Source organism: Falco cherrug, chromosome 9 (assembly GCF_023634085.1).
Source record: "Falco cherrug isolate bFalChe1 chromosome 9, bFalChe1.pri, whole genome shotgun sequence".
NCBI classification, from domain to species: Eukaryota; Metazoa; Chordata; class Aves; order Falconiformes; family Falconidae; genus Falco; species Falco cherrug.
In genome coordinates, this window is record NC_073705.1 from 37597837 (window position 1) to 37619675 (window position 21839).

The window sequence follows — 21839 nt, forward strand, 5'->3', positions numbered from 1 at the left end:
TGGCTCATGGTTCATCTCTTTTGACTGCTTCAGGTCTTCATCTAAGGCTGGTGGCGTGTCACTGGAGACGGGGCGTTTTGGAAGAGGGAGAATAAAACCCATGACTTTCCAGAGCTGGAAAGACAAGGCCCAGAAGTGAGTACTGGAAAGGCCAGTGCTGCCATGTCTGCTGTCCTGTGTTGCCAACTGGCCCCGGGCAAGTTGTCTTGTTTGGGATGGCCCCAGAAGCGATTTGCCAGGGCCTCCAAATCGCGGAGAGGAGCACTCTCTGCAGGTGTTTAAAGGACAGCCACAAGCTCCAGCCTTTCTTTGAGGGGATAGAACACTTCTAGAATATTTTCATACTGGGATATTGATCCTGCTATTGAGTAGCACTCTGTCTAGTGTCATCTCCTTCCAGTTTGCCTGCCAGTAGCGTGCTCTGTTCAGGTGTTGGTCCCTGTGCTGTCACGTTACATGGAGCAGCAAGGATGCTGGAATGCAGGTTTTGCCCATCCTTCTTGCTGCCTGTCCTGTCTGCTCCCTGCAAGCCCACAGGCAGCTATGTCACCTGTCTTGAAATTCTCTCTTTTAGAGCAAAATTAAGCCTGTTACATCCCTAGTAGAACTGAATCTATAAAACAGCCTCTGCTGTGAAAGCTGAGATAATCGCATGGCAAGTTGTAATTGCAGAGCACCATCTCCTGGGTGATGCTAAAGCAGCTTCACCCAGAGCAGGCTGCTGCGTCATGTCCAGGCGGGTTTTAAATGTCCCCAGCAAGGAGCCTGCCCAGCCTCTCTGGGCAGCCTGGGCCAGGGCTCGGCACTCACAAGGTAAAGTTCTTCCTCATATTCAGATGGAAGTTCTCGTGGTGTTTGTGCCCACTGTACCCCTTGTCCCGTCGCTGGGCACCACTGCACACAGCCTGGCACCCTCCTCTTGACGCTTGCCTTGGCTATTCACAGTAGACAGGACTGTGATTCCCTTCCCCACTCCTACCTTCCTCGGGCTCCGCAGGCCCGGGCGGGGCCTCCCTGACGTGGGCCACCCTAGATGGGGCCCTGGCAGCGACGGGGGAGGGGAAAAGAAACCCCTAAAGTTCCAGCCCGCCGCCGCTGCCGGGACCCCTCCGGGCCCTGCGCGCTGCGGAGCGGGGCCGCGGCCGCCGGCGGCTCCCCCAGCGGCTCCCCCAGCGCCTTGCGTGCGGCCCGGCCTGCCGGCGGGGCCCTCCCTCCCTTCCAGCAGCCCCCGGCCGCGGTCCCGGCAGGGCTCCGCGGGGCTCGTCCTGCCCGGGCCCGGGCGGAAGGCATGCTGCCGCCAGCGGGCCGGGCCAGCCGCTCCCGCTTCCGCCCCCGCCGGGACCCGCGCCCTCCGCCATGCCGCGGCGCCAAGGCGGGCGGGGGCGGGGCGCCTGTGACGCCATCAGCCCGCGCGAGGCTCCGCCCCCTCCGCCCGCCCCCGCCCGGCCGCCGCTGCCGCCGCCATGGAGTCGAACAGGGACGAGGCGGAGCGGTGCATCGGCATCGCGCTGGCCGCCGCCAAGGCCAACCAGCCCGACAAGGCCCGCCGCTTCCTGGAGAAGGCGCAGCGCTTGTACCCCTCGCCGCGGGTCCGCGGTGAGCGCCAGGGGGGGCCGGAGGGGGGCCCGGGGGAGCGGGGCCTGCGCCGCCGCCGCCGCGCCTGACCTCTCACCCGCACCGCGCCTGCGCCGCGCGCCCTGCGGGGGGGCCGCGCGGGGCACGCCGGGCAGCCGAGTCCGCCGCGGGGGGCGGGGGGCGCTGGGGTGGGGCGGCCCCGCCGCCGTGAGGGGCCGCGGGGGGCCGGGGGCGCTGCCCGCCGCTGTGGCCGGTACAGCTGGCCCGTGTCTCCCTGGGGCTCCGCGGGCCCCTCGGCGGGCCGGGCGGGGGGAGCGCGGGGCTCCGCACCGCCCTGAGCTCCCGCTGCTCCGGTGCCCCGGCCGTCACGGCTGCCGGTGGCACCGGGAGAGAAGGGGCTGGGCAGGGCGGGAGGGGGGAGCCCTCGGTGGGGCCGCTGAAAGCCTTCCCCCTGCTCGGCCCCGCCGCGGAGCGGCCCCAGGCGCCTCGGCCCCAGGAGCGGCGGGCGGGACGCGGGCCCGGTGTGACCCCCGCTCCCGGCTCTCCCCGGCCGCTGCTCGTTCCCCGCTATTGCTGCCGCGGTCCGTTTCGGCAGCGTAAAAACCACCCTTCCTTCTTCGAAGGCCGCCGGCCGGTTCCATGGGTTTTGAGGAACGATCTCATTTCCTGGAAGCTGTGTGGCGTACGGAGCTAACGTGTCACAAAAGCCACAGGGAAGTGGATTGCAGAAGCAGCCGAGCAGAAATTTACGCAAAGAGCTGTAGAAATACTTTTTGCCCCCCCTTCGTTTACTTTGACACGCTGTGTCTGGGTTTGGATTCCTCGGCTGCGTTTTGCAGCTTGTCTGTCCTGCGGAGAGCCCGAGGTTTCCTGTAATTCTCTTTGGTTGCAAGAGGCCTCTTCCCATTCCCTCAGACGTACCGTATCGGCCTGCGGTACGTGCGGTGTGGCTTTCCTTCTGATCCAGAGTTTATACTTTTATGGAATTACTGGCTAAGAAATGTGCATTTTGGAGGAAAAAGCGCGGCATAGCACGCAGAAAGGCTCCCCCGAGAAGGACTGCTCGCCCTGAGGGGGTCTGCTCGGGTGTGCAGCGGGAAAGCAGATCTGGATGGCAGCAAGCACCAGTTTGCAATGTAAAGCAGTCACGGTTTCCCTTAGTCCTGCAGCCTGGAACAGCTGGAATGAAAGGTGGGACACGTACTGTTAGGGAACTGGAGCACAGGGGAGGAAAGCAGAGGCAAGGGGGGCAGCAGGGCAGGTTAGTGTTTACAGCGTGCTAATTTGTGGCCAGCCCCAGCCAAGCTGCTGATGCAAGTTTCCCATCCGAGCTGCAGTCCAGGGACCCTTCGCTTCATGTCCTGCCAGTTGCTCACCCGCACGCTTTTGGTCTGGTCTGTGGTTGGGAAATGTTGCCAGAGATCCCACAGTTACACGGCAGTTGAGTCTTTACGCAGTGCGTGTGCCCCTGGGAGATCTCCTCCTTGTGAGTTACGTTGGGTTTGGCAGTGATCAGCAACGTGGACCTTGCACAGCCACTGCTTCAAACTGACCCTGGCTGAGTCCTACAGGTGTCATCACAGGATCAGCAAAGGGTTTTGCAAGGAGATTTCAGCAAAAATCATCTATGGTAACACAGCTGGGCACTCTGGTATAGACAAAGTCCCGCTGGTCACCTTTAAGCGTGAATTTTGGAAGAACTAACAGGAATTGAATAGATGTTAGCTAGTAGGCAAGGAAAAGTGATCCATAGCGTGTGCTTAGTGGGGAGCTGAGTTGGCAGAACTGGAAACTAATTCAGCAGCCTCTGCTTCAGTAGTTTATGAGTTTGTGCTGTGCTGCACTGAGGACCAGCATAGCTTTGGGATGCAGAAGCAATAGGGCTGGGGCCGTAGAGCAAAACAGGACTGAGCTGTGGCCATACGTGGGCTTCTGTGGTTGTTTTTGTGAACTACATTACTAAAAATCTCTTGGCAAGCTGTAGGGTACTCAGCCCAAAACAGCAAGAGTGCAGTGAGTGGAGGGACAGCCCCACAAGACAAGGTTTAAAAGTGCCTGGCAGTTTGCTCCAGGTTTGGAAGGAACAAAAGCAAAGGCTATAATTCTGTGAACACCTTAATGGTGTAAATGCGAGCAAGGAAAGGTTTTATTTTTCTGAAAGCTGCAATCACTGAAGCCCCCAGGCTCAAAAGCTCATCCAGCGAGGTATTTTTTCTCCTTCGTCTTGTAATAATTGCCTGTGTTGGCTGTTGGATTACCAAGCGGTTTTTTCTTGCCTCTACAAGCTCTGTGGGGCAGATAGGATATCTTGGCTCATCCCTTGGCCTGCAAGCATTGTTTGCACTTGCATAAAGAACGTGATACCCCCATAGTACAAGGTCTGTAATGTGCAATATGCAGGAGAAGGTGAAACATCCTTCTTGGTTCTAGGCTCTGGATACAGGACTGCAACCTTGTCAAGTTACTGATGCCTTTGTAAATAATGTTGTCTGGTTTTAATCGTATTCCGTGCACCTATTCTTTTTAATGGGGATGCAATATATAAACTTCAGAAACTACAGGCATAAAGAGATCAGTCTTGATGTTTGGTTAAAAAAAGACAAAAATAGTTTAAAAAGGTGGTGCTATCCAGTTCCAGGGAAATGCAGGTGGAAAGATACTTCTGTGCTTGGAGGAGTCTCACTTGGTTTCACAGTGTTGTCACACCTGAATGTTTGTCCCCTCTTGGCTGGAAGGGATGGATGACAAGTTTTCTTAGCCTTGCGAGGGGGAGGCAATAGTCTGCAGTAATTTACCCAAAACACATGCACACTCTACTTAAGAAAAGGGAAACGGAATTTATGCTATTCATATTCAGTAATTGAGATAGAAGACGGTTTTCACAGCTTCTTCACACATGGAATATGTAGGTAAGACTGCGCAAGAGAGCAAAGCACCCTTCTTTCTGACTTATGTGTTACGGGTCCTGCCGTGCTGCCAGCAATCAGTCCCCCAAAAGGGGAGTGTCCCCCTGCGACTGGCATCCCATGGTATTATTTTCTAAGCTCTCTAAAAGATATGTGCACCGTCACATAATTTACTCAGCACAGTAGACTCCCAAAGGCAGGAGATGAAGATTAATATGCTTTACAGTGTGCTAGAGAACAAATGTGGAAATGCTTCGCTGTTAAGGAAAGACATGGGAAAAAAACCCAGGAGAGGACAAGGATGTGCCACATCAGTGATCCACTGTGGCTCCTGGACTGTCTGGCTGGGTCAGCCTGGGCTTTTGGTGGAGGTTGTGTGGATTGGGAGAAGCAGGCAATATCTTTAGCAGTAGCCCTCGCATCTGGGCAAGAAGCAGCGGGAGTTGAAGGGTTCCTTGGATCAAAAAGTGAAGGCCTTTCTCACAAAGGGTGGGGGATCTTGGAGCAGTGGCAGAGATGAAGAGGGGTCTCTTTATGGGAGAGTTGGAAGGGCAAGATTGAGCTTGGCAGTCTCTTAATTTCTTTTTTCTTTCCATTTTTTTCTCATTTCAGTTCTTCTTGAGTCACTGAACAAGAATGAGCAGTCGGCCAGTGGCCAGTCCCAATCCAGGGAGTCCACAAACCCTCAGTTCAAGAAAATGAGCGGAGACTTCCCGTCGGCCAACGGAGAGGCTGGTGGGGAGGCCCCCAAGGGCTACACTCAGGACCAGGTGGATGCAGTGAAGAGGTGTGTGCGCAGCTGTCGGTGGCCTCAACCCGTAGTTTGTTTGAGTTTATCGTGTGATGCCAGTCTGTTTTCCACAGTGTTTTAAAGATTTCAGCTTTGAACCATATTGAGTTGGCTTTAACTGGCTGGGTGTTAAAAGCATACCTGGATAGAGGATTTATAGCTACCGCTGCCCTGGGAGGCAGCTGGGTTGGGTCTGCAAGGAATGAGATTTTCCCCCAAAGGCATGCATGAGGGCTAGAACAGTAGGCATGTAGGCCTCTTCCTGGCTGAGTTCCAAAGAGGCAGTTTGGACACATTTATCTCATGAACTTCACGTTAACGTTTGCCTTTGTGTTATTCAGTAATGCTGGGAAGAAATCCCATGTGCTCCTGAGACCCTGTAGGTGGAAGTCATGGCTCATAGCTTGCAGTAGGCAGCTCTTCTGCTCTAAGGTCTGGTCCAGTAGCAAGTAACAGGGCATATCCCTCTTCCTCTCTCCTGATGATACTCTGCTCGTGGTCTCTATGAGAGCGTGATAAAGCCACTGCAGGACGCTTCACTCTGTTAGCATGATATGTTCCTGAAGCCTCTGCTGGAAAGTCCCAGGACATGTTTATTCAGTCACCTAACTTTCCAACCACTGTTTCAGTCGGTTCTTTCTTCCTTTCTACTATTTGCAAATACTGGAAGCTGAAGGACTGAACTGCAGGCAGAGTCACTTTGTAAACTTTGTTTAAGGTTGTGGGCATGGCCTGAATTGCGCAAAACTGTGCTGGCTAATGGACTTACGGGGACTCTTATTACGTCACCCATTTCTCCAAAACCCCAGCCTGCCGTATTCTGTCTCATTAAGGTCATGTGATAAGGAGAAACCATTGCTGGGCTGTGCGTGTACCCAGAACAAACAGGGCTGTGCACACAGGCCTGGGCAGCTCCCTCTTTCTTCCTCTAGAATTCAGCTGATGTTATTTTTAGGTCTGTGAATTAACTGAGACTGAGGAGAGGGAGGAAAAAAGCCAGTAGCCCAGCTATCCTTTAGATCCTGGCCTGCTGTTTGTAGTCCCTCCCAAACAGCCTCCAGACCCTGAGAATGATGAATCTGAAGCTTATTTGCCAATGACATTCCTTTGCAGGTGATAGCATTGCCTGAGGAGAGGCCTTACTACCTCTACTGGCTTGACTTGTTAGGTGAGAGTGTTTGTGTGCTACTAATGCAGGCACAGTGGGAATGAGTCTGTGAAAAAAACTGGGTCACTCTGAGGAATTAGAGCTGAGTAAACCAGAGGTCACTGAACAACATTGATCGAAACCATGGTGCCTGAGATGTTGCAAAGTTGTATTCAATGCAAAGTGCTTTTCACAGCTGAAACAAACTGTCCCGTGTTTTCTCCTCTCTCTACTGGCAGGGTAAAGCAATGCAAAGATTACTATGAAATTCTAGGAGTAAACAGAGAAGCTTCTGATGAGGACCTGAAAAAGGCTTACCGGAAACTTGCGCTGAAGTTTCACCCCGATAAGAACCATGCACCAGGGGCTACTGAGGCATTTAAAGGTAAAGAACATCTCCAGTATTGTGATCTGCCCTCAGGTATCAGGCGATGGTGCTGAGCTGGGCTAGCAAGGACTCCTAAAAGCAACCTCATGAGTCGGGTAGAGTGAACATAAAGCTCTTCTTTGTAAAGTTGTCTTTCTTCTAAGCTGGTTGTATTACGAGCAAAGTATAAGCTTAAAATAATAAAATGTCAATATATATATATATTATATTTTTATATAATATGAATAATAAAAATTTAAAAATTAAATATAAATAAAAATGATAAATAATAAAATAATAATTTAAAAAAACCAGGTTGGCACACGTAGGTTCCACCTCTGCTAGTTGGACAAGGAGAAGCCTTCCTTCCCTTTCTCCTAGCAGCTCTTCCCGTGTGTTGCTCCAGCCTCCTGCCATGCTGCTCAGGAGAAAATTCCCTCAGGATGTTAACTATCCTCTTTTTTGGGGAGATGCAGGAGCATTCACCTAGCAGGGAGAAGCTGCGAGTCCTGCAGCCAGCTGGCACAGGGCAGGTGCTGGGACGCACCCCTGTCTACAGGCAAATCCAGTAGAGACCCACTAAGTTGTGCAGTGCCAGAGACAGCTGTTGGGTTCACAAATCCCTTGAGAGAAACGTTGCAGGGCAGGCCCAATGGCAGGAAACCCATCTTCAGAACTGGTATTTAGACTCTTACACTCGTTGAGCGTTTGAGGCAGTTGATAAGCCTTCAGATTTCTAAGCAAGCACACAGCACCTGACCACCGTGAGAGGCTATGGATGGAATTGCTGGATAGAAACCCCAGGTGAAAATTTCTAGGGTGAAACTGCACCAGCCGTACATCTGAGCCCAGCCAGAGCTCAAAAAAGGTCACCGTGAGCTTCAGTTCTGCTGCAGACATCCCAGTTCTCAGAGCCTCTCTACAAATGCAGCAGGGATGTTTTGTGAGTGATAAGATACCCTAAAACCGGAGTAATTTTCCAAAGAGAAATGGTGTTGCTTGGAACGTGTAACCTGATTTACCCTTGCAGGCTGTAGAATTTTGATTATTACTGTTGAGCTGAATGCAGAACACCTTGATGCCAGCTGTACAGCACTGTTATGCCATTAAAATAGTGTGTTCTGATTCTGGCCATCTTGGGAGTGAAACACAAGAGACTACTGCTGGAGCAGGGAGCAAGGCTAGCCTGGTGTGAGTGTATTGATACAGTATTCGGGTAAGCTTCTAGGAGACCTGAATTCAGCAGTAAAAGTCTTATGTAAGGTTTGTTCAAGTCTTTCAAGGCTTAAATCCATAACTGATAAGTGTGTTGCTGTTAGCAAATAATGAGCTGACCCCCAGCTACTTGGGAGAGCGTGTTTTAGTATGGGGGCCAGATTAAAGAGCGAGCATCTGCAGACATCTATCTATGCCGCATGTGCTGCTCGATAGTTTATCCTTCAATCCTTGCTAAGTGGCGAAAGGCAGGTTTCTTCACCTGTAATCTTAAATAATGATGTTTGCCGAAGCCTTTGTCAAGAGTTACGTGCCAGGAGTCGTGTGTTAAGCAAGGTGCCCTTTATCCTCCGCTGCAGAGCTATCTACTCTCAGGTTATCTCTCCTCCAAGCCTTGCCTCATTGGCTCCCCTGTCCCTCAGCTGAGCTCCTAGGTTGCAGGGCTCGCTGAAGTCCAGCTGTTTGGTTCCAGAGGGTGAAGGGGGAAATGTGCACTGCTATGAGGATTTTAGTTAATTTTTTCTTACGTTGATGTATTAGCTGAAGTCTTGGCATTTGTCTTCTCAGTGACAGCTGATAAAGCATTACATCTTGTCCTGAGACCTTGTCTCAGTCTGTAGTTACAGTTGCCTGCAGTCTGTCTTGTGGCAGATTTGCATTGCTACCTTTGGCTGACGTTGGAAAAAGAGTTGAACCTGGCTACTTCGAGCTACAATCCTGATTTGGAAGTAAGTGTTTCTTGGGTTTTGTCAGCAGGAAAGTCAGACAATGAACACAACCCTGAACCGCTCCGTTTTCATTTCTTAACTGCACAGTTTGAAGGAACAAGCTGATATGCTGAGAGTCAGTCCTTTTCGTCCAGCTTCCTTGCCTGGTTGTAGAAATGTTTGCTCTGTGTGCACTAATTATAACCAAGAAGGAGAACAAGTGTGTTGACATTACATCCTCCATGCTCCAAATCTCTAGTCCAAGAAGAAACCGTACACCTCGATCTGACTAGTGGGAAAATGTTGAATCTTGGAGTTAATCTTCTCCAAAGGGCATGTATCTCCCTTTTCTATCACTTCTGCCCCTGCCTTTTATACACCAGGCAACTACGGCCATGAACATTTTTGCTTCCTTGCGACCCAGAGAGGAGAGAGGACAGGCTCTGCAGTCATGTCAGGAGGCTCTTGGGTAGGTTGGTACGGAGGGGAAGTGGTAAGCTGCAACGTGTCGAGAGAGAAGTACAGAAATAGGAGGGTGACAGGCAGATGTTTCGGTAGAAAGGCTCAGACATGCTGAGGTTGGAAGGAGAGTGACCTGGGGAACTGGCAGGGGTTTAGTCCCAGTACATTTCCACCGTCACAGACACTGGTTAACAGTCCTTGTAATTACGCACCTTACTTCTGGCATCTGGAGATTTTGAAACTCATAGCTGACAGACACAAATTCTAGCCATTTCCTTACTAGCTTTTATGGGAGGTTTTGAAGTCTCTTTCAGTGATCTAGCTCGTATGTAAATTCTTTGCAGTTCTGGTTTGAGGCTATGATATCAAATTCCCTTAGTGCCACTTTCGAATAAAATTTGTCAACTAAAATTGTATTTTCCTATACAGCTGCTTACGGCTAAAGGATTTGGGCATTAGTTGTTCAAAAGAAGTAAGTTTAATTAAGTGAAAAGTGTAGCTGCTCTACTACCAGTATTTTCTTCACAATTCATAGTTTCATTCGTCTGGGAGGGTTTCTCTAGGGACATATACCGAATTCATACCAGTCGTATCATAACTTCTTTATTTGAATTAATTGAGTCCTTGGTGTGGTTTCCGTCTGTCTGTGTTCGCCAGAGAAGTGGTACTACTACTGCACCGCTGAAGTAGCCTGTTGGAAAGACATGGGTAGTTGAGAATCTCATTTGTGTAATGAAAAAGGCAAGTCCTGGCAGTTGGCAGAGCTAAATGTATTATTTGTAGAAGAAAGAAACTAATTGCTTCCTTATTGTCAATATTTCAGCCATTGGCAATGCGTACGCAGTATTGAGCAACCCAGAGAAGAGGAAGCAATATGACCAGTTTGGCGACGAGAAACTCAACCCTGCTCGGCACGGACACAGTCACTCGGACTTCCACCGCGGGTTTGAGGCAGACATCTCCCCCGAGGACCTCTTCAACATGTTTTTTGGTGGTGGTTTTCCTTCTAGTAAGCACGTTAAACCTTAATCTCTTGAATGGGACACAATCCTTTTCACAGAGCAACAATGCAGTAGTGATTTATTTGGCCGTGCAAAGAGTGCTGAGTTTGACGAGAGAGAGTTCTCCTTCACACATGACCTAAACTCGTAGAGTTTTCTAAATTGTTCAGAGGGGTACTTGGAGAACTCGGCATCCAGCAGGTAATACCATCAGAGCTGGACTTCTTCCCAACTTCAGGTATTTGTTTGCATGCTTGCAGCATTAGCTGTTATTAGGTTGGGTTGAACATTAGAACAAAAAATTACTTGTTTTAAGGCTAGTTGTAAAAATAATCCTATTTTGAAGAAGGCTTTTCTGCCTGGTGGTTTTAGAAGGTAAATCTTCTCATCAGAACAAACTGTGGTAACGCTTGGGTCTTATTCTGGATCTGGATCTGCTCTGCCACGGAGCTGAAACAGTTTCTCTGAGATCGCTGTCCACTTCCTTCTTTCCACTGTGTCCCATAAAAAAAGAGGAAAGTGCTATTTCTAGAGCGTAATTTAAACCTCTTGAAAATTAAATCTGTCTCCTGCCTATCAACAGTGCTGATCATGGCTTGGGTAGCAGGAAAGAACTGAGTGACCGCCCCTTCACTTGATCAGCTCCGATCAAAAAGACACAGATCAATGTAAGGATAAGGGTATTTTAGAAGACTCTCTTGTATTTGCTATAGTCATATTTGACTGGCAGTGGAGACAGTGGTTACTTGACCTCTGTGGACCAGCTTGGAAAAATAAATATTTCTGTTTCAGTTGAGAAGATTTACTCTGGTAGCTCTTTCCTGTCTGGTATGTAAGAATTAACACACTAACACCAAGTACTTACAAAGGCATCTGGAAGCCTTTTGCAGCATTCATGTTCTGCCTGTTAGAGAGGCAAAGCTACTCCAGTAAAAACAGCAGGTTGCTATTTTAGTTCAGTCTTTTTTTTCCTTTCCTCGCTGTCCCAAGAGAATTCAGGACTGCGTTCTCAGACAGTCTCCCTTTTCAGCTGTAGTTTTGCCACTTAAAACAAGATATGGAAGAGCCCTGTTTCTAGGGTGGAAAAACTACCAAAATTATTTCTTTTTGTAATCGGTTTTAATCTAAAGTAAATTCAATTAGAAGTGAGGAGGCCTGTACAAGATACTCTCTCTACATAGCTGACCCTGCTCTGAGCAGGAGGTTGGAACTCCTGAGGTCACATCCAGCCTGAATATTCATATGGTCCTACAGAATCCTATAGGTGGATCTCTGTGCCTACCACCAGCTTGCCTTCAGACCTGTCTGCTCAGTGTACCTTAGGAATACTCCTTTTTCAGCTGTGGCTTATGTAACTCATTTTGTAAGTGTTGGCTTCAGGTGGCAAATAGATTTATTTTTTTTTATTAATTCTTTTATCAGTCTCCTGTGGAGTCCCATATCTGTCTTGCCCTAAAGCTACAGCCATCTCTGTCAAGACAGCATGATGGAGTGAGTGGCTTGAGTCAGGGGCTTCAGCCATGTGAACTGCTGACCAAAACCATGGACGTGTACCTTGTGCACTGGGACATACGCAGGGGTCTCAGGAACAGCCCAGGTCTGTCAAATCGCTACTTCCCTGAGACATCCCAGCTCCAGCCTGGAAGCAGCTCAGCCAGGCAGATGTGCTGTCCTTCTTCCTGCGCTGAGCTGGCTGGCACGCTGCTGCCTGCGTGAAGTAGGCTGAGCTGAGAGCGGTGGCAATGGCAAACGAGACCTAAGTGCGAGCACAGCGTGGATTCCTGTACAATCTCTGTGTCCTTATATCTTTGCTCAGTGTGGCCTGAACCAAAGAAACAGATCAAGCCCATTCTGACAATGTTCTAAGTCAAAATTCCTGAAATTGCTGTTGTTGGCACCCAGGCTACTTTTTCCTACTGTGTTTTTTATCGGTGGGGCTGACATGGAACATGGCCGCTTTTTGTGGTTCCTTTCCTGGCCAGCCAGCACCGTCTTACGTACTCTGACCTTTTGTATAACAGTTTTCTTTTGCCTATAGGTAACGTTCACGTATACAGCAATGGCAGGATGCGATATACTTACCATCAGAGGCAGGACAGACGAGAACATCAGGGTGATGTAAGTGGAGAACAGGCGGGGGGCTGGGAGTCCAGAGGTTTTTCCAATACACGAATTGTGAGCTGGTTGGTATGGCTGTCTTGTGAAACAGTCCTGCTTGTTTCCACCCCACTGAACAGAAAAAGTTGGAGTCATGGGAATTGAGCTGCCTTCAGAATTTACACCCAGTTGCAGTTCAGTGTACTGCAGGTTGTTCTCTCAGGACTCTCATAGCTGTCATCCAGTGGGGAAAACACTGGTGTGTCTTGAAACAGTGCTGCCTTGAAATAAGATGGCACCAGTAAAGTGTACCTGTCTTTACCACAGAATAAGCATTTCCTTTGTGATTTAATTCTGTAATTTAAAAAGGGAAAACCACTTTTCAGATAATGTGCATATTTGTAGTTCCAAATAGATAATTCCAGTACTGAAGATGCGGTGTTTCTAATCTGTGATGCTTAATTAGGCAAGGAAGACACTTTATAGCATGAGCTATTTTTATGTTTTCCCATCACAGAAAATCTAAGTATATCTCCAGCACTCCTCTGGTCTATAGAAGTGAGAATGACGGACTTACTATTTAAGAGACCAGGGTTATGTATTGAAAATTACTATTTTCTGGAGATAACCAATTATATTTTTAAAAATAAACCAGAAGAACTTCATTAATATTTTCTCTCAAGCTTAAAGGGGAAAATGCACTTTGCTGGAACTGGAGGAAGCGCAGGAGGCGAGGTAGAGAGGGAATTGCTTTCATCTGACACTGAAGAGGGGAGAAGGCTTTCCATAAAACCAGTTCTGCTCACTAGCACAAGCAAGGCAGAAAGCACATATACTCTAGAAAAACAAGTATGGGCATGAGGCTTTTGAAATTCACTCACAAGGTTCCCCGCTGCCCTTTGTCACACCTGGAGAAGGGGCAGTGGGTTTGGACCTTCAGAGTCACACCGCCCTTTCGGGAGGGAAACTGTAGGCTGCTGGGTTCCCCCCAGTTATATTGGGGTGCCTCCTAAGCCAAATGCCCACAAAAAGCAGGAGAATCAAGCTTGTGTTACTGCCGGGAGGGAGAGTGATGCTGTGGGATCCTTGCGTACAAGTGTATGGGTGGCACTCCACTGTGTGTTTCTGTTCCTTCAGGGTGGCCTTGGGTTGTTTGTCCAGCTGATGCCTATCCTCATCCTGATCATTGTGTCTGCTCTCAGCCAGATGATGGTCTCCAGCCCACCGTACAGTTTGAGCCAGAGGCCGTTAGTACCTGTTACTCTAAAATTTGTCCAGCTGGGGTGGGGGTTGGGTTCTGGAGGGCAGGGTTGCGTGATGGGGTAGGGATCTAGGCTATCTGTTTTTCCTGTCGTTTTGGTTTTGGGTTTTTTTTTGCTATTTCTCATCACACCATTGCTCTTGCTGCAAGATATTTCACACATCAGTGAAGGTCCCCTGATTCACAAACAGGTCTCGAGATGGAAGGTGTGGGCCAAGTTGGAGGGTGCTCACTTGCCTAAGGGAGGATATTCTTTGACAGAGACTTATTGCAGCCCGTACCCACAGCTGGGTGTATCTGTCCTAGAAAGGGACAGATGAAAAGACCCTGAGAGACTGTAGCCCGGGACTGAGATCCCATATGCAGAAATGAACTGAGATGCAGAGTTAAAAGTGGGGTGTGAAAAACAAAAGCCAGATCTGTTCTTCATGAAAGCCTCCGTTTATGACTAACACAAAGCAGCAGAGGAAGAGAAGAAGGAATAAAAGACACTCCTGTAGACTAAAAGACACTCCCAGAGAAATCCCCTGGTTTTGAACTGTAATCTTGCCATGAAATAGCTACGGCCAGGCATTTACTATGCAAAAGTGAAACTGTTTCATTCTAGATCCTGTGGAAATGCCCTGATCTGCTCATTTGGCTGACAAATGAAGTGACTCTTCTTTTCTTAATTCACAGTGCCAACAAAGAATGAGAAAACAGGCTTGATTTCTGGCTGCTTGCATCATTCTTGTCAACAGCTTAATGAATTTTCAGTGGGAGTTCCTTATGTGCATTTAAAGAGGGTAGACTCGGTTACAGCCAGTGGTCCCTGTTCAGTTTCACGGGTGACAAACTTGCCATTGATGATGTTAAATACTGTAGAACCCAGCTTAGCTTTTGGGTCCAAGGTAGACTATGACCTTAGTGCTCGAAACTGAAAGATGGAGTGGTTTTGAAGAGGACACGGTTAAGGGTTATTCTGAGAGGCTAAAGAGTATTGAGATGTGGTTTCTGCTGCTGATATTAGGACTTTAAAATTAAGCATTATATAGATGGAGCAGTTTGGGTTATACTGGTGAAGAGGTGGTTTGCGGGATGAGAAGATGTTCGGTGTTGGGCAGCTTTTAAGGGCAGGGATTTGCTTCCAGCTGTATCAGCTGTCAGGAAAGCCATTCCTGAGCCCCGGGTGTTTCTCTGCTGCTGCGTTCCCTGTGCTGTCCCTGTCTGTGCATGCTCGGGTAGTGGCAAGCAGACAGATTTCTGCGTTTGGATTTGGGCAAGAGTGGCAATTGAGCTGATCCAGCCCTCTGTCATCCTTCCCGAGTGACCAAGGCACTTCGAATGAAATTGGCTTGGGGACAGAAGGCGTGCTGTGCCGGCAGGCGGTGCTCCTCGCTCGCTCACACAGGCAGACGGGCCCTTTTTGCTGCCTAATGTGAAGGGCAGCACTGTGCTTGGCTGCCGTTCAGCAGAACGCTGGAGCTCGCTGCACTGAACCCAGTGAGCAGGAGGTGAGAAGCTTTTGAACCTGGAGAGGTTTCAGTGGCACACGGAGATTTTAATGCCACTTCTTGATAGTGAGGCTGTCAGTGGGAAAGGTAGAGTCCTACAGAATCATTTGTCACTCCATTACCTCTGTAAATTTCTTCCAAAAACTAGCTTTCTGCTGAAAGACCTGTTTGGCTGTGGGCCTGACTGTGCCACCCTGCTCTTCAATAACACCTCATCGAATTTGCCTGACTTAATTGCATGTCTGACTTCAGGTGGCAGGTTTTTTGTGCCAGGTCCTGCCCTTAATTTCATGCTTTACACTCCAGCATGCTGCTGAAGCTCTGAGAGCTTAAATACCCTTCCTTTGAGGGCATGCTTTGTAGCCTCTGTAGTTCGTCTTCATACAGAAGAGGAATATGAACTTCAGGAGAGCTTAGGGCTCTGTCTTGACAGGTAGAATAGTGAGCTGAGCTTCTTGCAGACTGCATCTCTGCCAGCAGGCACTGCTGGAGATGCATTAGCCTTTTCTCTCAAATAATGCCAGAAGAGCTTTTTGGGTCATGTTCAGTCTATCTGGTTATCTACCACTCATCCCTGAGTGCTGGACCTTGATGAAACGTGCAGGAGTATTTGAATCACTCCTGCAAACCCTGATAACAGACTGAAGGGTGAGCCAGATAAGTTAATGTTTATACCTGGCTTAAGATTCAGGCTCACTTTTAATGCAGCAGCCAGCTGGTATTTATTATGGGAAACTTTGGGCACGTCTCCAGATGGAGCTGTTCCTGATGAATCGAGCATTTGGGCCCAGGTCCTGTGTTACAGCTTGCAAACACACCCTAGTGAGTATCTCTAGGTTTTGCTGGAGTGTTGGGAAAAATAAGTACAGGGCTTTGTCTGAAATGCAAATCCACGGGGGCAGGGTAAGAAGAGATTTCCTTCTAGAAAGTGCTTTCTGTACTAGTTGGTGCAGGCTCGAGTGCAGAGCGGGTCTAATTTTGTTCTTGCAGCAACAGTGTTCGTTGCAGCATGTGATGTGGTAGAGGAAGCTGACGCTCTTGGGGTTAGCAGATATCTTAGCAGAGGGGACTGGGTTCGACTGACGGGCAGCCTTGCTGAGCAGGGGGGGGGTGCTGGGGAGCTGTGACAGCCAGCCCCTTGCTGCCCTCACGTCAGCGCTGCTGTGCTCCTCCAGGTGCTGTTCTGCCTTGCTGGCTGCTCTCACCCTGCACCGCACAAGCAGCAGCCTCCAAGCTTTGTACCCATCCTTGGGGCTCACTGCCAAAAACAGACGATGGTGTCGTCAGCAAGCAAATTGCAGAGAGATTTAATTAGTGCTGAAAATTCCAGTGAACGTATGAACGCATTTTAAGTGGGTTTAGGCCCTGGGCAATCTGCCTCAGAGCTATGTCTATATTCAGAGCTCTGCCCACCTAGCTAGAGGCCTGGCAGGTTTTCTCTCCCTGTGTTGGCATTTCATTTCCACCAGAAACACTTCTTTCCAAACCTTCAAGTCTGTGGATGCATGGGAGCAATGTATTTTTTGCAGCGGTGTGGTATTGTGGCATATTGTGCATTATAAAGAGCTGGGAGCTTTTTGATCTGCCCTTGAAGCATGTCCTACACTGTTAATGCCTCTTCTCCCTGAACTAGGTCTGTGGGTCACATACACAGGAGAGTAACAGAGCACTTGAAAGTTGGCTACTACGTATCTGAGAACTTTGCAGATGAATACACAGGCACGAACCTCAAAAACGTTGAAAGGAGCGTGGAGGACGACTATATTGCAAACCTTCGAAATAACTGCTGGAAAGAGAAGCAGCAGAGTGAGTAGTGTCGGGTCGGGAGCCGGAGGGTCTTGGCTGCTGGTTGAGGTCAGCCTCAGAAAGGTCTTTGGGGGCTGAGTTATGCTAAGGTTATACTTTAACGTGGTACAAGCACGTTTCCTGTGTTGTTGGCTTTTTTGTCTGCCTATGACTTCATGACAAATCCAGTGTGTGGGGGTTTTTGTTTTGTTTTTTAATGCTGCTGTAGAACTGGTCAGACAAGAGTTGTGCCCCGGAGGTTCTGTCCGTAGGATATCTCTGATTTCCAGTGGAGGGGGAAGGTTGCAGCCACCTCGTTTTCAGGAGGCCACTGATAGCTCTGTGTAATATTTCGGTTGTTCAGGGACCATGTCTGAAAGCCTGCTGCCCGTGGTGTCCTCCATCCCATATCCCATCCCTGCACAGAGGGCTGTGGTGGCAGCACTGCTGCTGCTGAAGGCACGTAGGGTTGGGAGGGACAGCTACCCAGCCGGACAGCGTGAGAAATGATCTGGCCAGGCAGCACAGTGTGGTGAAGGCAGCAAACTTTTTGCCAAGTCCCAGGGGTGACCTGACTTCGCAGCCCGCCCGTTCCCAGCAGGTGATGATCACAGCTCTTGGAGCAGTGGCTGGTAGGGTTTGAGCACCTGGGACACAGGAGAGCCCAAGTAGTGCCAAGTGGGGCTGATGCACCTAGCTGTGAGCCTCTTCATTTCTTCTTCCCTGTGCTGCCGGGGAAGTCTTTGTGTAGGCTGCCTCGTGTGCCTCCTGGGACTAGAGGCAGGTCCCATCAGGTTCCTAGGCCTTTCCCTGGGATGGATGAGCTGTCAGCAGATGTGACGCCCATCCTGTCCTAAAGGTCGCAGAGCATTTCCTCAGCCTCATCCTGTGCTTCGTTTTACCTTGAAGAACTTGAGGTGCCTCCTGTTCCCAGCAGAGCCCGTGGTGGGATGTGGCCTGGCGGGTGGGTCTCCTTCCACATCACGTTTGTAACGCTGGGCTTTCCCTTTGCAGAGGAAGGCTTGTTGTACCGGGCACGCTACTTCGGAGACTCGGATCTGTACCAGCGAGCACAGAGGATGGGCACCCCCAGCTGTAGCAGACTGTCAGACGTTCAAGCCTCTCTGCACGGATAGTCACCGCCTGCCCGCTCAGCAGAGGTCTAAGTACGAGCCAGTGATGCTATCCCTGGCAGCGGAGCAGGGCATGATAGTGCTTTTAATACTTACTTAAATCTCTGTTTGAGACAAAATCTTCACGAGTCTCCTCTGGATGCATACACATCACAGGGGGAAGCACCCCCCTCCGTCAAGCCTACACTTGTTAATCGGGAAATTGATTTTGTTTAGTTTGCATGTCGGCACCCTCTGCTCTCTCCAGGCTCCCTGTTTTCTCTGGCACTGTCGGTGTTGGGTCTCTAGGAACAGAGCAAAAGCCACAGGCTTGTTGGCGACTCAGCTGAGGTCTCGTGAGCTGCCCGTTCGATGCAGTGGCCATGTGCACCTCGGCTGGTTGGAAGTGTTTTACTGGCTGTGACAGCCAGCCACCGTGTTTTAATGAACCTTTATTTGGTTGCTTTATTGTCCGTTTTACTGAAAGAGCTGTTATCCCCTGGCACTTGAAGCAATATGATGACAGGGAACAGACTCCTACCAAACAGATGTTCCTTGCCCCCTGTTGCCTTCCCGTGACACTTGAGGAGAACAAAGCAAATGGCTAGAGTTCACAGCAGGTTGTAGAAGTAACTTACTGTGTTAAACTGGGAATCAAAGTAAAAACAGCTGAGGGGAAATTTGGAAGGCTCAGGGCTTGGAGAGCTTGAATTAAGGCTGGCCCAGATAGCACGTGTGTGACTGGATGTGTTGGATCACGGGAGAAATGTGTGAAAATAATGAAAAAAATTGGCACGGAGTTTGGAGTCCTTTTTCAGCTTAATTATCTGGGCTGATTTCACCTAGCAGATACTGCTGGGATGGCTGTAAAACTTACAGCTCCCTCCTACCACAAAATAATTTGAAAACAGTGTTTCTATAGAAAATAAATCAGAGGTGAAGCTTACACCAAGTGCTAGTTGTATGGACACCATTTAGGCTTGCTAAGACTTCCCGAGGACGCTGGACATCTGGCTGCTTGATTTGTAGACACAAGTAAGGAGGTTTAGCAGGGGAGTTTTTGCTTGATTTTTATTTTCCTTGGCAAAGGGTGCGCATCTGAAAATTTGGCCTTTAAAGCAAATGCTCTGGGTCGCGTTCAGCCTTTTTTTGGGTGTATCCTGTTTTTGGAACCATTCTTATCTTGATACACCCGCTCTCTTGTTTTGATAACTGCCCCTCTTCTTTCACAACAGATCGGCATTAATTACCAGCTTTTCTTTAATTCCCTCTCTCTAGCCGTGGCCTGAAAAGAGAGCTGCTGTGAGGCAGAGGGCCCGCTGCAGGTTGATACAGTGTGAATGAAAAAGCTGCTGAATGAAAAAGCTGCTGCCTGTAATGTGGGGAGGGGGAAGGAAGAGGGAGGTACGGTGACGTGCGATTGTCTGGAGACTGACACCACTACCGCTTTTGTTCCCAGACTCTTGAAATGCCTGAAGACTTTTGGTGAAGTGCACTGAGCCGAGGTGACAGACTGGTTATTTAAAAGAATCAAACATTATCTTAAAAATGGAATTGGAGAATTAGCAACGCACAACTGCCCTCTTTCTTCTCTCTGCCTGCCTCCGCTGTTCGACCTATGTCTCAGGCAGCAATTAGGACAGGAAATCAAGCTGCCCGTCTTCCTCCTTCCCTTCCGACACCACTAGCGTGCAACAGTCTCGTTGCTCCTGGGATCCCACAACCCCGAGAACAGACACGTAGAGTGTAAAATAACACAAACTAACTGCAGAAGCCACGAAGCAGAAGGGGAGACCCTTTGTGACTACACCGGTTACTGCTGATGGAGAGAGAAATCGGATGATTTGGTGATAGAAGAAAACTTTAAAAAAAAATATATAATCTATTTAGAATTAATTTATAGCTGTATATATGTTGTACTTTTAAACTATGCAGGGGTTGGATGATTAAATTATTATGTTTTCTGCCTGGCTTGGTAAGCAGGGAAGTGGGGAATCTCTTCCCAGGGTGTCTTGCTCTGCAGTGCTTTCCTGCCTGACAACTCAAACAAGAATCACTTTGGAGTTACTGTATTTTGCTTTCTGGAGGACAGCAGCATTCTGTGTCTTGGGATGCTGATACCTGCATTTCAGGTTTTAATAAAAGAAATTCCAAATCTGTAGGGGGTAACAAAGAAATCAGGGAAACTGTCCAGATTGGTGGTGTGGTTTTGCAGCGTTGGCAGAAGCTGCAGGGGGTCAGCTGAGCCCTGGCGTCGCACTCGGTGACGGGAAGGATTGTCCTGGATGGTTTTTGCTCATCAGTTGTTGGGTTTATTTGTGCACGTAACTTCTTTTTTTGCAGAGTCTGCTTTAATTTTGCCTCGTAATCAGCGTGCAGCATTCGTTCTGTAAAGAGGGCTTTCCACGGGCCGTCCCCCTTTGTTGGATTTTTTTTTTTTTTTTGTCCTACACTTGGGGTTCCTCACCCATCAGCACTCCCATGTGCAACATGGCTGTGGCCTTGACATCCTATCTCTTAACGTTTCCTACAGGAGACCTGTAAAATACTGCTAATTCATAAGAAACGGAGCTTTGTATTGCTTCTGTTGAAAGAAGTTTTGCCGGGGGAGATCGGAGGGTGCGCCTGATCTCTCCTTGGACCCTGACTGAGCTCTGCAGCGCATCTCTCACTCGATTACCATCAGGCAGGACTGGCATTAGGGCGGTGGGAGGGCACTCGAGGTTAGGAGCCATCTCTTCAAAGCAAAACTGACACGAGTGGAGCTACCTTCCATGGAATAAATGGATATTTTTTTATTTTATTTTTTTTTTTTTGGTGGTACTCTGCAGTTCATTTTTGTCTAGAGACATTTCCAGTGGGAACCGTCCCCCGACGTGCTCAGGGGAAATGAATCAAAAGCGCGGCAGCTCCTGGCTGAGGTGGCAGGGGCTGGAAGAGGTGAGAGGTAAGGTGGTTTTATGTCTTTATTGGTAGGAATCTACATGCTCTGTCTTCAGCTGTTTATTTATTTTGCAAAATACTAAGCCTCCTGTTAACTGCAAGCCTTATCCCACAGCCGCCATGACTTGGACCTAATGTTAAGGGGGTTTATTTTTCCTTTTTTTTTTTTTTTTTTTTTGGTAATAGCTCTTAATAGAGGCACAGGCTAGCCAGTGTGAAGAGATCAGGGGGAGGGAGTTGGATGAAAGTCATGTTCACAGAAGGTGCCGAATGTCTTCCACAATGACATTCCTTGCCCAGAGCCTGCCTGCCAAAACCTTTGGTTATTTTTTTTCAAGTAGATACCCATGGATAATAACAAGCGAGAAGGCGTAGATCCTAACGGATGCTTACAGAGGCTGTATCTCTCAATTTAGAATTAATTATACAATTGTACATCTATAAATAAATGTTTATAACGTGAAAGGCTCCTGCTGTGTTTGTGTCCTGCAGATCCTAGCCCCAGCCAGCTCTGGTTTCACAGCTCCTTCTTCACGCCCCCTTTGTCACATCTGCACAGGCGTTCAATGAATTGAATCCAGCATCTTTGCCATCCCAGAAAGTCCCAGCAGCTGAGAGCTCCAGTGCTGCGGGAGGCTGCGGGAGCCTTCCCAGTGTGGCAGAGGTAAGGACGGGGAGATCAGGAGGAGGTGTGGCTCCCCAAGTTAGCCGCGAGTCCCAGCAAGGTGACAGCAAATGGTCAGCAGGACGTCTTTGCTTCAAACTGGTTCCACTAGGATGCTGGATGCTCCCAGCAGGGTGGCTTGTGCCAGGAGGGGACCCCGCCTTCCCTCCCTGAAGTGCCACTGTTAGCCGGGTCCCCCGCATGCTCTGGCCAAGCTCTTTTTTGGGGATGCTATATTCTCACCTCAGAATGCCACCATCCTAGCAGCATCGCCCCAGCATTTTAAGGTGCCCTTTGGATGGGTCTCCATCTGA

The 21839-nt window shown here is 49.1% G+C and overlaps 1 protein-coding gene across 3 annotated transcripts; it reads left to right on the forward strand.

The window, feature by feature from the left end:
• The first annotated feature begins 1 nt into the window (after nucleotide 1).
• Nucleotides 2-21326, forward strand: DNAJB12 (DnaJ heat shock protein family (Hsp40) member B12). 3 transcript variants are annotated; one of them, XM_014286914.3, is made up of 9 exons: nucleotides 2-135; nucleotides 5094-5268; nucleotides 6658-6803; nucleotides 9993-10178; nucleotides 12209-12288; nucleotides 13405-13514; nucleotides 16655-16827; nucleotides 17821-17972; nucleotides 19378-21326. In XM_014286914.3, exons 2-8 carry the CDS (start codon nucleotides 5180-5182, stop codon nucleotides 17940-17942), a joined length of 906 nt encoding a protein of 301 aa, XP_014142389.1. In that variant the 5' UTR covers nucleotides 2-135; nucleotides 5094-5179; the 3' UTR covers nucleotides 17943-17972; nucleotides 19378-21326. The 3 variants fall into 3 exon arrangements, with proteins under 3 accessions (XP_014142389.1, XP_055575620.1, XP_055575621.1); XM_055719645.1 differs by lacking the exon at nucleotides 2-135 and adding an exon at nucleotides 1421-1596; XM_055719646.1 differs by lacking the exon at nucleotides 2-135 and adding an exon at nucleotides 1421-1596 and having other exon boundaries at nucleotides 17821-17966.
• The last annotated feature ends 513 nt before the right edge of the window (nucleotides 21327-21839 follow it).